This window comes from Leucopleurus acutus (assembly GCF_964270905.1).
Source record: "Leucopleurus acutus genome assembly, chromosome: 9".
NCBI lineage: Eukaryota > Metazoa > Chordata > Mammalia > Artiodactyla > Delphinidae > Leucopleurus > Leucopleurus acutus.
Genome location: NC_139144.1, coordinates 23255910 through 23270421, shown reverse-complemented (window position 1 = coordinate 23270421; position 14512 = coordinate 23255910). Strand labels below are relative to the sequence as shown.

At 38.1% G+C, this 14512-nt stretch overlaps 1 protein-coding gene across 1 annotated transcript in view; it reads right to left on the bottom strand.

Annotated features, from left to right (window-relative positions):
• Window positions 1–3390: 3390 nt before the first annotated feature.
• FBXL13 (F-box and leucine rich repeat protein 13) overlaps window positions 3391–14512 on the bottom strand; it is a gene marked incomplete at both ends in the record, with an annotated part of 183419 nt that continues 172297 nt past the window's right edge. The window contains 2 exon segments of the mRNA XM_082846252.1: window positions 3391–3577; window positions 9675–9838. Of these exon segments, the coding sequence (XP_082702378.1) occupies window positions 3391–3577; window positions 9675–9838 (351 nt within the window).

Here is a 14512-nt window from a genome sequence, read left to right as displayed (position 1 = left end):
GTGTGTGTGTGTTAAATTATTAAGTAGAGGAAACTGGGAAGCAATGAGGCAATTTTTATAATCTTTTTCACCTTATGCAATTATATAAATACTTTCATGACTAAAAATAAAGTTTATGAAGTTTGTCAACAACAGCCAGAAAGGTCATGAGCATAAACAGCAGCCAACTGTATTTAAAATTATTAAAGGAATGGTACATCTTTGGATAACATAGTCAAGTTCAAACAGAAAGGAAATGTGACATATTTTACTCTTTTGAACACAGACCTATATATTTCAAATGCTTAAGATCTGAAGACCTAAGTAATATTTTGGATACCTTGAGTACTTTGCACTGAGAACTTAAAGATTTCACCACCTGTTCTCTCTACTCCTTGGTCCCCTTTCATAGCCCAGTTTTTCTAACACCTACCCTTTTTCTTTCATTTCTGTAACTATAAAATGTGTCTCCTCATAATTAACAAATGTGTCTCCTCTTCTTGTTTAAAAGAAGACCTTACTCAAAGAGTTTTTGGAGCAGACTTTGACAGTTAAATACCCTGCCTGGTTTCTAGAGAACATAACGGGGTGTGTTTCTCCTTAACCCTGGTCTTCCCCATGCATGTGTTTTTCCTTTAGAAAGCAGTTGCCTCCTGTATAGGTCTCTGCAGTTGTGTGCTTGTGACAGTTAGGGGTCAGAAGCCAATTTATATGCAGCTCCCAGAATCTCCAAATTTAGTTAAAAATCACCCTCTGGAACAGTCATCTTATGTCTGTTGGGTTAGGTCTTAAAATTTCCTACTCAGCTGATTCCCCTGTCTACTTCCAGGAACCATTCTACAGCTAAATGATACTACGTACTTCAAAAACTTTCAAAACCAACTTAAGAAAGGGGAGAATTACTAAAAGCATTTAGCTGATATTAGAATACCCTATAATAATACCTTGTAAAATACCTTTTAAAAAAATAAGACCTTTAAAAACTTTTCAAAATAACTTTCATATCTTTTACCTTAAGTTTTATCCTTACTTCACATTTGTGGGGTAGAAGAGACAGTAACCCCATTTAAGAGATGAGTAATGGAGGAAATAGAAAGCTTAAAAGACTGATCTAATATTACCAACATTGTTTGTGGCAGTCAGAACAGATTTCTTCCTTTCCTGGACTCTATAAACATCAGTGTTACGTAGTATCAAATAATGATACACTGGCATGTGATCATTTGAATTCTGTTAAAATCCAAAGGGAGTTATCTTTTACCAGAATGGTAAAAATTCATAGATTAAAGCTTTTAAAAATTAATCTGTAGATACACAATCAGTAACGTGTATCTCCTAGCATAAAATTGGGAGCTTTTTTGATATACCATAGTTTGAAAAATTCTTCCATAGTGAAAATTTGATCTTTCTGTTTTTTAAGGAGCCTCCATACTGTTCCATAGTGGCTGTACCAATTTACATTTCCACCAACCGTATAGGAGGGTTCCCTTTCTCCACTCCCTCCCCAGCATTTATGACTGTAGCCATTCTGATCAGAGTGAGGTAATACCTCATTATAATTTTGATTTGCATTTCTCTAATATTTAGTTATGTTGAGCATTTTTTCATGTGCCTGTTGGCCATCTGTATGTCTTTTTTTGGAGAAATGTCTATTTAGATCTTCTGCCCATATTTGGATTGGGTTGTTTGGGTTTTTTTTTTGATATTGAGCTATATGAGCTGTTTGTATATGTTGTAAATTAATCCCTTGTCTGTTGCATCATTTGCAAATATTTTCTCCCATTCTGTAGGTTGTCTTTTCATTTTGTTTAAGGTTTCCTTTACTGTGCAAAAGCTTTTAAGTTTAATTAGGTCCCATTTGTTTATTTTTTATTTTATTTCCATTACTCTAGGAGATGGATCCAAAAAGATATTTCTGCAATTTATGTCAGAGTGTTCTGCCTGTGTTTTCCTCTAGGAGATTTATAGTATTTGGTTTACATTTAGATCTTTAATCCACTTTGAGTTTATTTTTGTATATGGTGTTAGAGAATGTTATAATCTCTTTCTTTTATATATAGCTGTCCAGTTTTCCCAGCACCACTTATTGAGGAGACTCTTTTCTCCATTGTATCTTCTTGTCTCCTTTGTCATAGATTAATTGACCATAGGTGTGTGTGTTTGTTTCTGGGCTTTCTATTCTCTTCCATTGACCTATATTTCTATTTTTGTGCCAGTGCCATACTTTCTTGATTACTGTAGCTTTGTAGTATAGTCTGAAGTCAGAGAGTCTCATTCCTCCTGCTCTGTTTTTCTTTCTCAAGATTGCTTTGGCTATTCAGGATCTGTTGTGTTTCCATACAAATTAAAAATTTATTTTTGTTCTAGTTCTGTGGAAAGTGCCATTGGTAAATTGATAGGGATTGCACTGAATCTGTAGATTGCTTTGGGTAGTATAGTCATTTTAAAAAATATTGATTCTTTCAATTCAAGGACACGTTATATCTTTCCATCTGTTTGTGTCATCTTCAATTTCTTTCATATGATCCAGCAATCCCACTCCTGGGCATATATCCAGAGAAAACTATAATTCGAAAAGATACTTGCACCCCAATGTTCATTGAAGCACTATTTGCAATCGCCAAGACATGGAAGCAACCTAAGTGTCCATCAACAGATGAATGGAGAAAGAAGATGTGTGTGTGTGTGTGTGTGTGTGTGTAACATGGAATATTAGTCTTAAAAATAATGAAGTAATACCATTTGCAGCAACAAGGATGAAACTAGAGATTATCACATTAAGTGAAGTAAGCTAGACCAAGACAAATATCATATGACATCTCTTATACATGGAATCTAAAAAAAGAAAAGATACAAATGAACTTATTTACAAAACAAAAATAGACCCACAGACATAGAAAGCAAACTTACGGTTACCAAAGGGGAAAGGTGGTAGGGGGAGAGATAAATTAGGAGTCTGGGATAAACATTTACTGACTACTATATGTAAAATGTATATAGATCCTTGAAGTCATTGCTCTTACTCAAACTCTTACTCTGATTTATATAGCCTTCTGCTTTCTTTTCTAAAGAGAAGCTTCTAAATTCCTTGTCAATAACATCACATTTCTCAGGATTGTTTCGTACAACTGTAACCTTAAATTTGATAATCTCATCAAAACTATTGGTTTGATTAAGGTAAATTTAAGTGGAAAATTTACATAGTAGCAGTGCTTGATTTGGCTTTTTAAAATCATGATTATTAGACAGAAGAACTTATAGATGTATTTAGAAACATGTGTAGCTGGAATAAGAATCTGGAGATGAATTTGCTGTTTGTTTACACAGTTAAGATCCAGCTAGTAAAAATACTTGGACGAAATGAAGTTGCCAAGTTCTACATTTTTTGTTCTTCCTGCTTGAGGTTGAAGGTCATGCTGCTTCCTCTTCACTACTGTATGTTGACTCTTCCGCCATCAATTCTGAATCTTTAAGTTGTGTTATATCTTGTTGCTCTGGAAGAGGCTTGCCTTCGCAATCATAGCCAAACCAAAGTGGAGGGTCAGTAGCATTATATTCCTGCTGCTGAACTATAGATGACATTCTCTTAGCTGCTTCTCTGTAATAACAGTGATGAGCATTAGCTAGTTGCAGAAGTAATCACTAGTGCAGAATTTTCAAACTAGATCACATTTGGAATTAAAGAACTCACTGTCACAACTTGAATTCATTTCACATCTCTCTTGCCTTCCTGATGGGGAGGGTGTGGGTAAATTGTGCTAATAATCAGGATCCCAAAGCTTAAGTAGCTCAATAGTTCTCTGGTTCATCCAGTTCAGAGATTAGCAGATACAGTAAATGGGTAAGGAAACTGCATGGCCATGGCGTAGGAACACTGAGAGCACTCTATAGCACTCTTAAATGAGCACTCTGCTTGATATTTCCAGTTTCTTTGATGAGGGAGTATCCTAACCAACCAACCTGTGAAGGCTGGCCATGCAACAGAGCAGGAGCTCTTAACCTAGAGTCCACAGATCCCTGTTGGATACTTGGATGAACTTCAGGGAAGCCCATGAACTCCCTGAAAATTCATGCAGTTTTTTATCTACTATGTATTTTTTTGAGGGGAGGGTTTGTGACTTTCATCAAAGTCTCAAAAGGTGTTCCATGGTCAAAATGACTAAAAATATTGCTACTGTCTCTCTTAGGAGGAAGGAAGCAAAGAAGTCATCTAAAAGTTGTTCAGGACCCCAATTGCAACATGGTGGGAGGAGGGCATTCCCGACACCACCAAGCAATTCTCAGACACCAGCTGGATGTCCTATAATTGAACTCAATTCTGATGCTATCTACCTGGAAATCGCGTTAGATTCCACAAATTAAGGGCTCAGTTCCACAGATCACCCTTCACTTCAGATACCAGGTTGTTACCTGGGCTTCTGATCTACCAGCTAGAGCTGCTCACAGGACACAAACATTTTACTTGCTGGATCACTGGTTCATTAAAGGATATTACTCAAGAACAACCAGGTATCAGAGATGCATAGGGCAAGGTATAGGGAAAGGATGCTGAGCTTCTGTGCTCTCTCCAGGCATACCACTCTCCAAATATATATGAGAAATATATTTTGATCATCTGAATGACCAAATGTATATGTCTTATAAAGCACAGTATTGCAGCATCAGAAAAAAAAGTATATCTAACTTGAAAATAATGTCATTTCCAAGACAGAAGGATTTTCCTAGAAAGTTGTTTTGAATCTTCAGACCAGTACCAAACAGGAAATGAGTAATGTTTGCCCACATACGGGCTACTTTGCCTGTTTTTGCTGTATATTACGATGAGTTATTAATTGCAGCAGTTTGGAAACAGTCATTGATATGGAGGCTGATATTATCATATACTTTGGCTTAAGTTTGTGCTCAATGGCTATATGAGTTCTAGTGGGGTAATGAAATCAAAAAGGCTAAGGTACCTCAGTTGTTTGAAATACTGTTTCACTTGAATCAAATCTTAGGTGTTTTAAAATAACTGTAAGCAAACTCAGCAGGGAGACAACCAAAGCATTGCCAATTCTGTCTCTTACCACATTGCTTTTTGGCTAATACATTTGCACTTGCAGAACTTTAAAGAAGTTTAAAAAACAATTTGAATAAAAACAATTGTTATACTAATTTCTAGTTCTGAGCCACCAATCCTTATGGATTAAAACTTGGCAAACAGGTGTCTTCTCTTTCGAGAAATACTTATTCTGAAATTTGAAAATGATAAGTTTATAGTCAAATATATAAAATTTTACATTCTGTTAATTTTTTAATCTTTTTTTTAAAAGTTTGATCCTGGGCTTCTCTGGTGGTGCAGTGGTTGAGAGTCCGCCTGCCGATGCAGGGGACACGGGTTCGTGCCCCGGTCTGGGAAGATCCCACATGCCGTGGAGCGGCTAGGCCTGTGAGCCATGGCTGCTGAGCCTGCGCGTCCGGAGCCTGTGCCCCGCGACGGGAGAGGCCACGACAGTGAGAGGCCCGCGTACCGCAAAAGAAAAAAAAGTGTGATCCTATGTTTTAAACTTCTTGTATAATCTTTTTATGTCCTCTAAGTAGGATATTATTTTTGCATAATGTAAACACAAGCATTTTTGAAAAGTATCAGGAAACTTGAAAATGTAGAAACTGAATGCTCCTGCCAGAAACATGTCTGTCTGTCTGTCTCAAACTCCCTCTCTCTCTTTTAATAGCTTAATGCTCTAGTATAGATGGGAGCTGGGAAATATTGAAAAGAAAATGTCTACTTAAGACTCACTGTGTGTTCTAAGTTTCTTCAAGTGCATGTGGGATCCTTTGAGTACCTTCTGCTCAGGTACTTAGGCCTGAGTGACTCCAAGAACTTGTAGGAAATGATTTGGGAATTGAAGCCGTCTACTGCAATGGTTAGTCATTACACATTTAACCTGGCGAGAGAGGTTTCTTTGGATCAGTACAGAACAATGATTTTCAAACGCGATATGCCACACAGTTGTAAAGTATCAGATGGTTAATAATTATGATATTTTGAAGTTTGTAAGTGATTTTTGTTTTTTATAAATTAAAGGGGATTCAAGGTTATCCCTGTAATAACATCACTTGCCCTCACATTTCCTTCTAGTTTCTTGAGTAAGCTAAAAGAAAGGGGAATTTGGAGCCTACATCGAAGACTACTTGTAATCAGCCTCTTATTTATGCATCAGCAAGTAAATTGGGCAAACAGTACTTGTCTCCCCTTATTGATCAAATCTCTTGAATGTTAGAGCTTTAAAAAACTTGAAAATCACTAATCTAAAGATAAAAGAGCAGCATAACAGTGATAAGATCTAGGTACAAAGTATGGCTCTGTCTTTTATTTGTATGACTTTGGGTATGTTATTTAAGCTGCTTATACCAGTTTCCTTATTCATTTTTATGGTAATAGGGTATTTGTGAGGATTAGATAATAAACATAAAATAAGATTTAGCACATACATGGCCAGTGATAATTGTTAAGTAATATTATTTGTTCATATTAATAATAAAATTCAGTAGGTCCAAATTACAAGGGCCTTACCACAAACACCTTTCCGTGAGCTAGAGAGGAGAACTCTGAGATTTATTTCCTAACAACACAGATCTTAGAGTACCTAGGTAGTAATTTATGCTGCCAGGAACTGCTAAATAAGGTCCTCAAGGAATCTCTATACTGCTGTTTGGGGCTCTGAAGACCACCTAGACTTTCTCTACTCATCTCTCTAAAGTTTAAAGTTTTCGACTCCAGACACAAAAATATCAGAAAGGTCCCTTTGCTCTTTGCTAATTATAGACTTAATGGCTCTTCTGCCTCTTTGTGATTCAGACCCTCCTGGGTTGTGGAGACTATTGTTTGGGTCTTTCTCCCTCTTTTCCACTATGCTTTTCTTCATCTCCATTGCCTGTCTTGCTTTCCCCACAGAGGTCCATAAATTGAAAGGTTAGTTGAATACAACTGCTTCAAATGTAGACAGCTAGATTTTCCCGTCAAATTTATAATCTCAGTTATTACTTATTTCTCCTTGAATTAAAGGAGCCTTTATTATGTCTCCACATGGGACTTCTGGAATCACTTCCTGGGATCCCTTCAGGCTCTGGGGTTGTAGAATAACAGCATATCTCATGCTGGAAGCGCTTCAGCCAATTTGCTCATTGACCAAAAGTTTGCTACTCCCCTAGTTCAGATAGGGTGGGCTGAACAGACTCTTTGATTTGTAAAGCTGGTGCAGTGTTTTCAGATTCCATTGAGTATGGGGGAATTTGTGTATAAAACAGTTTCTTCTGAGGGCTATAATTGGATTTTAAGGGCTGCATTGTATACTTTTATGTCCAAATGGAATCAGATGTGTGGGAATACATTGCTTTGTGATTCAAAGTCATTGAACCTCTTCCCAAGAAAAATCTCCTATATCCTAACTACCAAATGTTCCATTTCACCCAGACAAAACAAAGCTCTTGCTGTTTAGGGAGCAAGAGCAAACAACTGTGCTTTTTTAGAGTGAACATAGGTAGGGGATTAGATGTCATCATGAGCTTGTGTCTTGAAGGGTCCACATTCTCTGCAGCACTTCCAGTTCCACCCAAGAATCCCATGGATCTAAGTGGAGAAGAAGATGCTCTACAGTCTCTAGAGCTGACCCCAAACAGCAGAATGTGGCCAGGCCTTACCACTTCTCTAATCAGTTTTGAAGCCCAAGTATCTTGGGCTTGACTGACAAACAGCATCCTCTCCTAGAAGCAGGATGTCAAGAACAGATGCTCCTGGAGCCTAACTAGTCTAGCCACCCTGCTGCGGGGATAGCCCTTCTCCATTGCTAGACAAGGATAGAATCAGAGAATTCTAGGCCTCTTTCTTGCTGGATCTTAGCAGGAGTGGAGCTATAAGGGAGAGTACAGTGGTTTGGCCTCTTTAGACAATGAGATGGGCAAACAAGCCAGCTCCCTTCTAGGTATTAGGGCCAAGTCTCTGTCTGCTTCTTGCTCATAGGGACAGGCAGACTTGGTCGTAGAAAACAAAATAGGCCTTTTGGCTGTCCTGGATTAGGTAAAGGAATTTTCCATAGATTCAGTTAGTTAACTAGAGTTTTGCATTGGGTTTTGGGGGCCAAACCCTAGTAGTAAAATCTTACTTGTTTTATTTTCTTTGCGTATTTTTATCTAAGGACCTTGCAAGAGGAGTGGGTAGTCAAAGGCAGGAATTGGAAATTACTAGATATCTTGGGTCTTCTTGACCAAGCACCATATTTATTACACTTTAACATCCCATACCATGATTACGTTCACCATGTTTAGGATCAGAGAGGCCCTGGCTAGAAAGTCTTCATTCATTCTACTTAAAATCCTACATTTTAGAAGTTCAATAATATTACCTCCCCAAAATAATGATTGGCAAAATAAAGTCAAAAGATTAGAAGCTAAACTCCTTTGTGTAATATATTAATTCATTTACTGTCATCTTGCCCAAAGTTGGCTGTTTAACAATATGACAGGGTCAGCAGGGACTCGTAGGACCTCATTTCATGGTATACACTTTAAATGAAGTTAATAATATCCATGTCAGTTGTCTCCAGACCTATCAAGAAGGGCTGAGTCTCTACTCCTCTCCAAAAATTTTTAAGAACCTGCTCCCTTTTTTCTGATCCAGCTTCAGTTGGCTGCCCTCCTCCCTGGCAATCCTGGGCCCAGTGGGAGTGCCTATTTTACAAGTAATAGTTTTGTTTTTGTTTTGTTTTTCATTTCATTTTAGCACACACATCCTTAGATCAGAAATCATTTTCTTCCTCAGGCATCAAGTGACCAGATCTCATGGTTCAGCTCATGCCAGGGCTGCTTAATTAAGAAAGTTCTTCTGTGAAATCTACATGCTTAGAACACATTATGTACTTTGTACCTTGATAATATTAATTCTTAGTATTCATTTTTCCAACCTTCAGAAAAGAACCTGACCTTCAGGGATTGGTCAAGAATTCTCATTTGAGAATTCAAGAGGTCAGTTAAAACACTTGCACATTTTTACTTTCAGTCAATAGGAAAAAAGAATGAACAATGGAGCAAATAACTGCTTTCTATCTAAAAACTCACAGGGTGGACACCTAATACCTTCTACCTTTATAGATTGCTTATTTACCCAACTCTTATTTCATTGGAAACATTTTGTAAATTGAATAAATAGGCATTTGGCCTATAGCAGTCATCAGAATACCTTACTCTGAGCTCTAGATCTTAGTTAAATAACAACTGTCAAACAAATAGCTTTGGGAGAGATGGGGCTCTTAGGATAACTGTTAATAATTTGTCATAATTGTGAGCTAGTTTAGTCTGATTAGTTTCTTAACCCCTAGAGGAGATTAACTGAATGGAAATATTTTGAGAGAGGAGTAGAGGAAGAGCTAGTGATTATTCTATGAGGAGCAGAGTTAAGGCCTTGAGCATCTGCATGGTCAAAGAAGGGGAAGTACTAAGAGTAGAAGGGCTACTGGGAAAGGAATGTGAAGCCACAAAGACTATTTTAGAGGGAGCTTCCCTTGGTTCAGCCCAAAATATTGGCTTCAATTAGGTAAAAAATAAAATGAAACCTTCCTAACTCTGAAAACCACTATGTATTATGAATGCTGTGGTGACATATTCTATTTTCTCAGAAAGTAGTTCTCAAAGTTTTTCATATTCAGGTACATACTTACTTGGAAATAAGTCTGCAGTATAGCATCTTTAGGATCCGGAGTTGTTTGCAGCCCATCTGAAGGTTCACAAGCATTTGGTCAGTAAGCAGGATACAACCGGAAACATCCAAAATGTACAGGTAATGGGATTTTGCCGATAACATCTCCAATGCTGAGTCAGTAATCTAAACACACAGCCAAAGTAACTCTGATTATTCCAACAAACTCCATTCCAGGGAATAATAGTGTATTGGTCAGTTTGGGCTGCTATAACAAAATACCACAGACTAGATGGTTTAAATAGCATACATTTATTTCTCACAGTTCTAGAGGCTGAGGAGTCCAAGATCAAGTTACCCACAGGTTCAGTGTCTGGTGAGGGCCCTCTTCCTGGTTTGCAGCTGGCTACCTTCTTGCTGTAGCCTCACATGGCAGAGAGTGAGCTCTAGTTTCTTCCTATTCTTTAAGGACACTAATTCCATCATGGGGGCTCTACCCTTGTGACCTCCGTCTAAACCTAATTAGCCCCCCAAAGCCTCACCTCCTAATACTATCACATCAGGGATGAGGGTTTCAACATACAAATTTTGGAAGGACATAAATACTCAGTCCATAACAAGTAGAATCAGAACCATTGCAGATTCTCTTTAACTAGCTTGTCACGTGATGAGCCTATATAACTCAAGTTAGTGATTTAAGTCTGTTTCCAGAACAGTAAGATGTCTGTTTCAAGTGGCACTAATAGAATTTGTGATCTTGCTATTATTTTCATTTTAGAGTTTTCTGTTTGGGATTGGAAACTTGTCAAAATTTCCCTAGTAATACCTGTCACACCAATATGAGCAGTTTATGAAATGCTGCAGTAATGGGATTTAACTTTAAACTTGAAATCCACTGTAAGGCATCATCAATTTGAGAAACATAAGTTTAATGACATGTTACACGTTACATGTGTAACATGTGTAACATGACACATGTTACAAAACTATAAAATATATATATCCACTGAAGTTAACCTGCAGATAGGATCAGATTGCTGTGAGAAGGGTTCTGGACATCTCTGATGATTTGTGTATGGAGTAATTGGTTCTGGAAAGGGACAAGTAGGTAAGACAGATGTTTGTAGGCAGCAGGGGAGAGAAGAGTAGAAGCCACAGAGACTGCATGAATCTCACTCTGAGAATTTCTGCTCAGGATTCCAGTATCTTGAGAGTTTGCCCAGATGTTCTGCAGAGGTAATTCAACTCCACTTCTTGGATTACTTCACTTACTCAAGGTTTAGCTTTTGAATTTATAGCTGAACTGGGACTTGCTGCAAAATCAACTAGATTACTCGCCCCAAAGGAATTTTTTTCCAACTGGATTTAATTTCTTATTTTAAATGTTTGAACATTCTAAAAAACATGCCATGAGGCTAAGCTCTTGTTTTTAACATAAAATTGAGAGAATTATGCTGAAAAACCCTTCAGTTTGAAATGTATACTTTTTATGTTTGGAAAAATAGATGTCATTGTCTAAGCATGCCCTGTTTCCAGAACTTGCTCAGAACCAAGGTTTAACATTGCATCTGATTCTCACAAAAATGCTTCAGACATTTTTGCCATTCTTTGTGGGTCTCTGAAGATCTAATGTCACTGGGGGTGGGGGTTAACCCTCAGAATTGTAGAGAAAAGGAAAGACAATGAGATGATAGAAAAATCCTGGATAGGTAGAGCTCAGAGTGCTAGGTTTTATTGATACCGGGGGAACTGAAAAGGAGCCCAACATTTCCTGTAGATCAGAATCCCAAATGTTCAGTGACTGAGGTGATGTTTTGGGGACTTATGGGAGCTGGAAACTGGAGGTGGAGATGACTGGCCATGTTCTTAACTCCCAGATACATGGTCTTGATCTCAGTCCTACTGAGCAGAGATTATGTTATTCTTATTTTAGTGCTGGGTGGGATGAGGTCACAGTACTACTCACTGACCTTGGCGGCGAGCTGGTTGAAGGGACCTTCCAGGAGGTGGACAAGATGGCCATTCAAGATTGACCCATGGGCTTTTGGGAAACCTAGCCTGGAATGATGAGCCAGACACTAATGTGTTTCATGGCTCATCAGAAGCAATGGAACTGAAATATATTAGACAGGACCACAGCCTTATGATTTCTGAGGCTGTGAGGAGTGTTCACATTGGCCCAACTTAAGGTCACTACATCTTCTGAATCAGGATACTCATTTCACCTGCATAGATGGTAAAGCTAAATCCTCCCTTACATTGAGGTTCTGAAATAACTACTCCCCTTCCTTTTTCTCAGCGTAGATCTTCAGTGTAGAGTGATTCTTTTATAATATCTTACTTGTGTGATATCCTCCTTAGTTTCTAGGCTGCAAGACAATATCCACCGCACGATTTATAGAAGGAACTCTCAGTTTTTCCTTACCAAAAAACAAACCAAAGTGAAACGAAACAACAACAAAAATTCTCTGCCTCAATTCCTGTTCTCATTGGAGTCTTTCCTTTTCTCATTCTCCTACTTTCCTCCCTTATTAGTGGAGCTTCTTAAAAGCCCAGTCGACATCTGTGCCTGCTTTACAGCCAAGGCAGTTCCCAGTGAGCCATGTGTTACCCATGTGTCCGTGTGCAGTGGAAGCAAGGACCCTGCGAGCCATGACTGCTCAAGCTGCAGAGGGTTCATGGTCAGTGCTGCTAGTGTCCTGAGTTCCTTGACCCAGCTCACTTCTAGAACCAGATGATGTTGACCGGAAAGGCATCTGGTTTCCCTAGTTCTAAACAAGTACACTATTGAACAAAGAGAATTTTACTGTGAATTTTTCAGATTAATGTCATGATTCACCATGTCTTTACCACCACTGCCTCCTTTTCCTTATTGTGGCACAGTTAATGATGGAGGAATCAGGAGTTCCTAGCATCACTTTCTTAATCTACTCACCACCCAGACTAAACAACTGAGAAGCTGAATTTTTAGACTAGCTAGAATGAAGGCATCTTGAAATGTCAGGTGATGTTTTGGTAAACAGAAGCCCATCAGTGTGCACAATAGAAGAGGACAAGGTTGTTAATAACCTTGCAATTTCTGAGGATTTTTTTAAAGTTTTTTTAGTTTTCTTCCCTCTGAGTATTTTACTTCCTCTAAGTTTTTCCTGTTAATTTGGTTTGGTCTTTGTCTTCCACTTTAGAGGCTTTTCTTTTAAGTCTAGTCTCTTATGTCCTTGATGTCTGCTCATGATTAATAGTGGAGAGCTAAAAGCTGATTGGAAGGTCTGAGTGTATGATATGGGCCTTCTCTACATTAAACTTCAGTGGTTTAGATGGCTTATTTGTTGGAAAATCCACATATGTCAGTATTTTTCAATCTTTCATGTTGGGCTAGTCAGAGTCCCCAGAAAAGAGGCTTCCAATCTGCTGCCTGGAGGCAGAGCTCTGGCACCCATATTCTGAATGCTCTGTTGGAAAAGTGCTGAATGTCTCTGCGTTCAGCATTTAGTCACTTAATTCCCATTTTCATTTTTGTACCCAAGCTCTCAATTATACATGAGTCTCCCAGCTCAGCAACCTTCTGTTTTATTATCTGGAGAGCAGATAGTAGAGAGATTTCAGTCCCCCCCTCCCAGAGGACATTTAGCAATATCTGGAGACATTTTTTATTGTTATGACTGGAGGTGTGGGGGGCTAGGTGCTACTGACATATAGTGGATAGAGGGCAAGGATGCTGTTAAACATCCTACAGTACACAGAACAATCCCCCACTACAAAGAATGATCTTGTCCAAAATATCAGTAACGCCAAGGCTGAGAAATATGGCTGTAGGAAATACATCTCAAATCTGGTGAGAGTGGGGAGGGGCAGTTGCCCAGAGGTATGGAGTAGAGGAGGAGATCTAGAGATCTGTCTACTTCTCAAGAACTTTTAACCCAGTCTTCCTTACTCTAGCCACCCTCTTAAGCTAGTTCCAGAGGTACACAGTATTGCCAAGTTTGAAGATTATGGTGTAAATCCACTTTTTTCCCAGCTTTCTCTATGTTGTCTTAGGATTCAAAGCTATCTCTGGTATGCTAAATTCGTCCATCTACTTTCAATTTTCCAAAATTTCGTTGCTCTTGTCTCCTCTACTGTTTTCCCTATCAAAGTGGCCCCTCACCCTTCTTCTGCAGTTTTGGTAGGGTTTCAAGAGGGAACAAAATTATGTGTGTATATTCAATCTGCCATATTAATCCACAGCCAGAGATCTCTATTTCTTGACACGGGGATATATACATAGTATATTAAGAGAAAAGAAAGTAGGTTACAATGTATTATAGAAAGTATGATTCTGTTCTTTAAAAAACAAGACAAAGCACGAACCTGTAACTATTTATAATCTCTGTACATAGAAAAGAATTCTAGAAGAATAAGTATAAAATGCAACAGTGGTTATGTCCTGGTTGGTGGTATGACTTTGAATTTTTACTTTGTCCTTCACACTTTTATATGTAGTCCAAAGATTTTGCAATGAGTATATATTCCTTTCAAAGAAAGATGTCAAGAAAAATTATCCAACACTTGAAAATAAGACAAAAGATGATTGCATATCCTTTCACTGTCTTACCGGAACATTGTTTTAACAGGTCCAACTGAGAAATTCTATAAGGAATTATGCTTTTGTTTGACATACTGTTTAGTACTGATTAGGGCCCAAACTCTGTTATATTTTTGCCCAGGAGAGATGCAAATTATTTCTGTCTGGTAGAAACTATAACTCCAAGGTTATGGATTTATTACCTTGTAGGATATTAACCAATTTTGGATTTAACCTAACAATTATATTCCAACATTCTTTCTTCAGTTCCTATAAATACCCAGTTTGATCAAATGCTC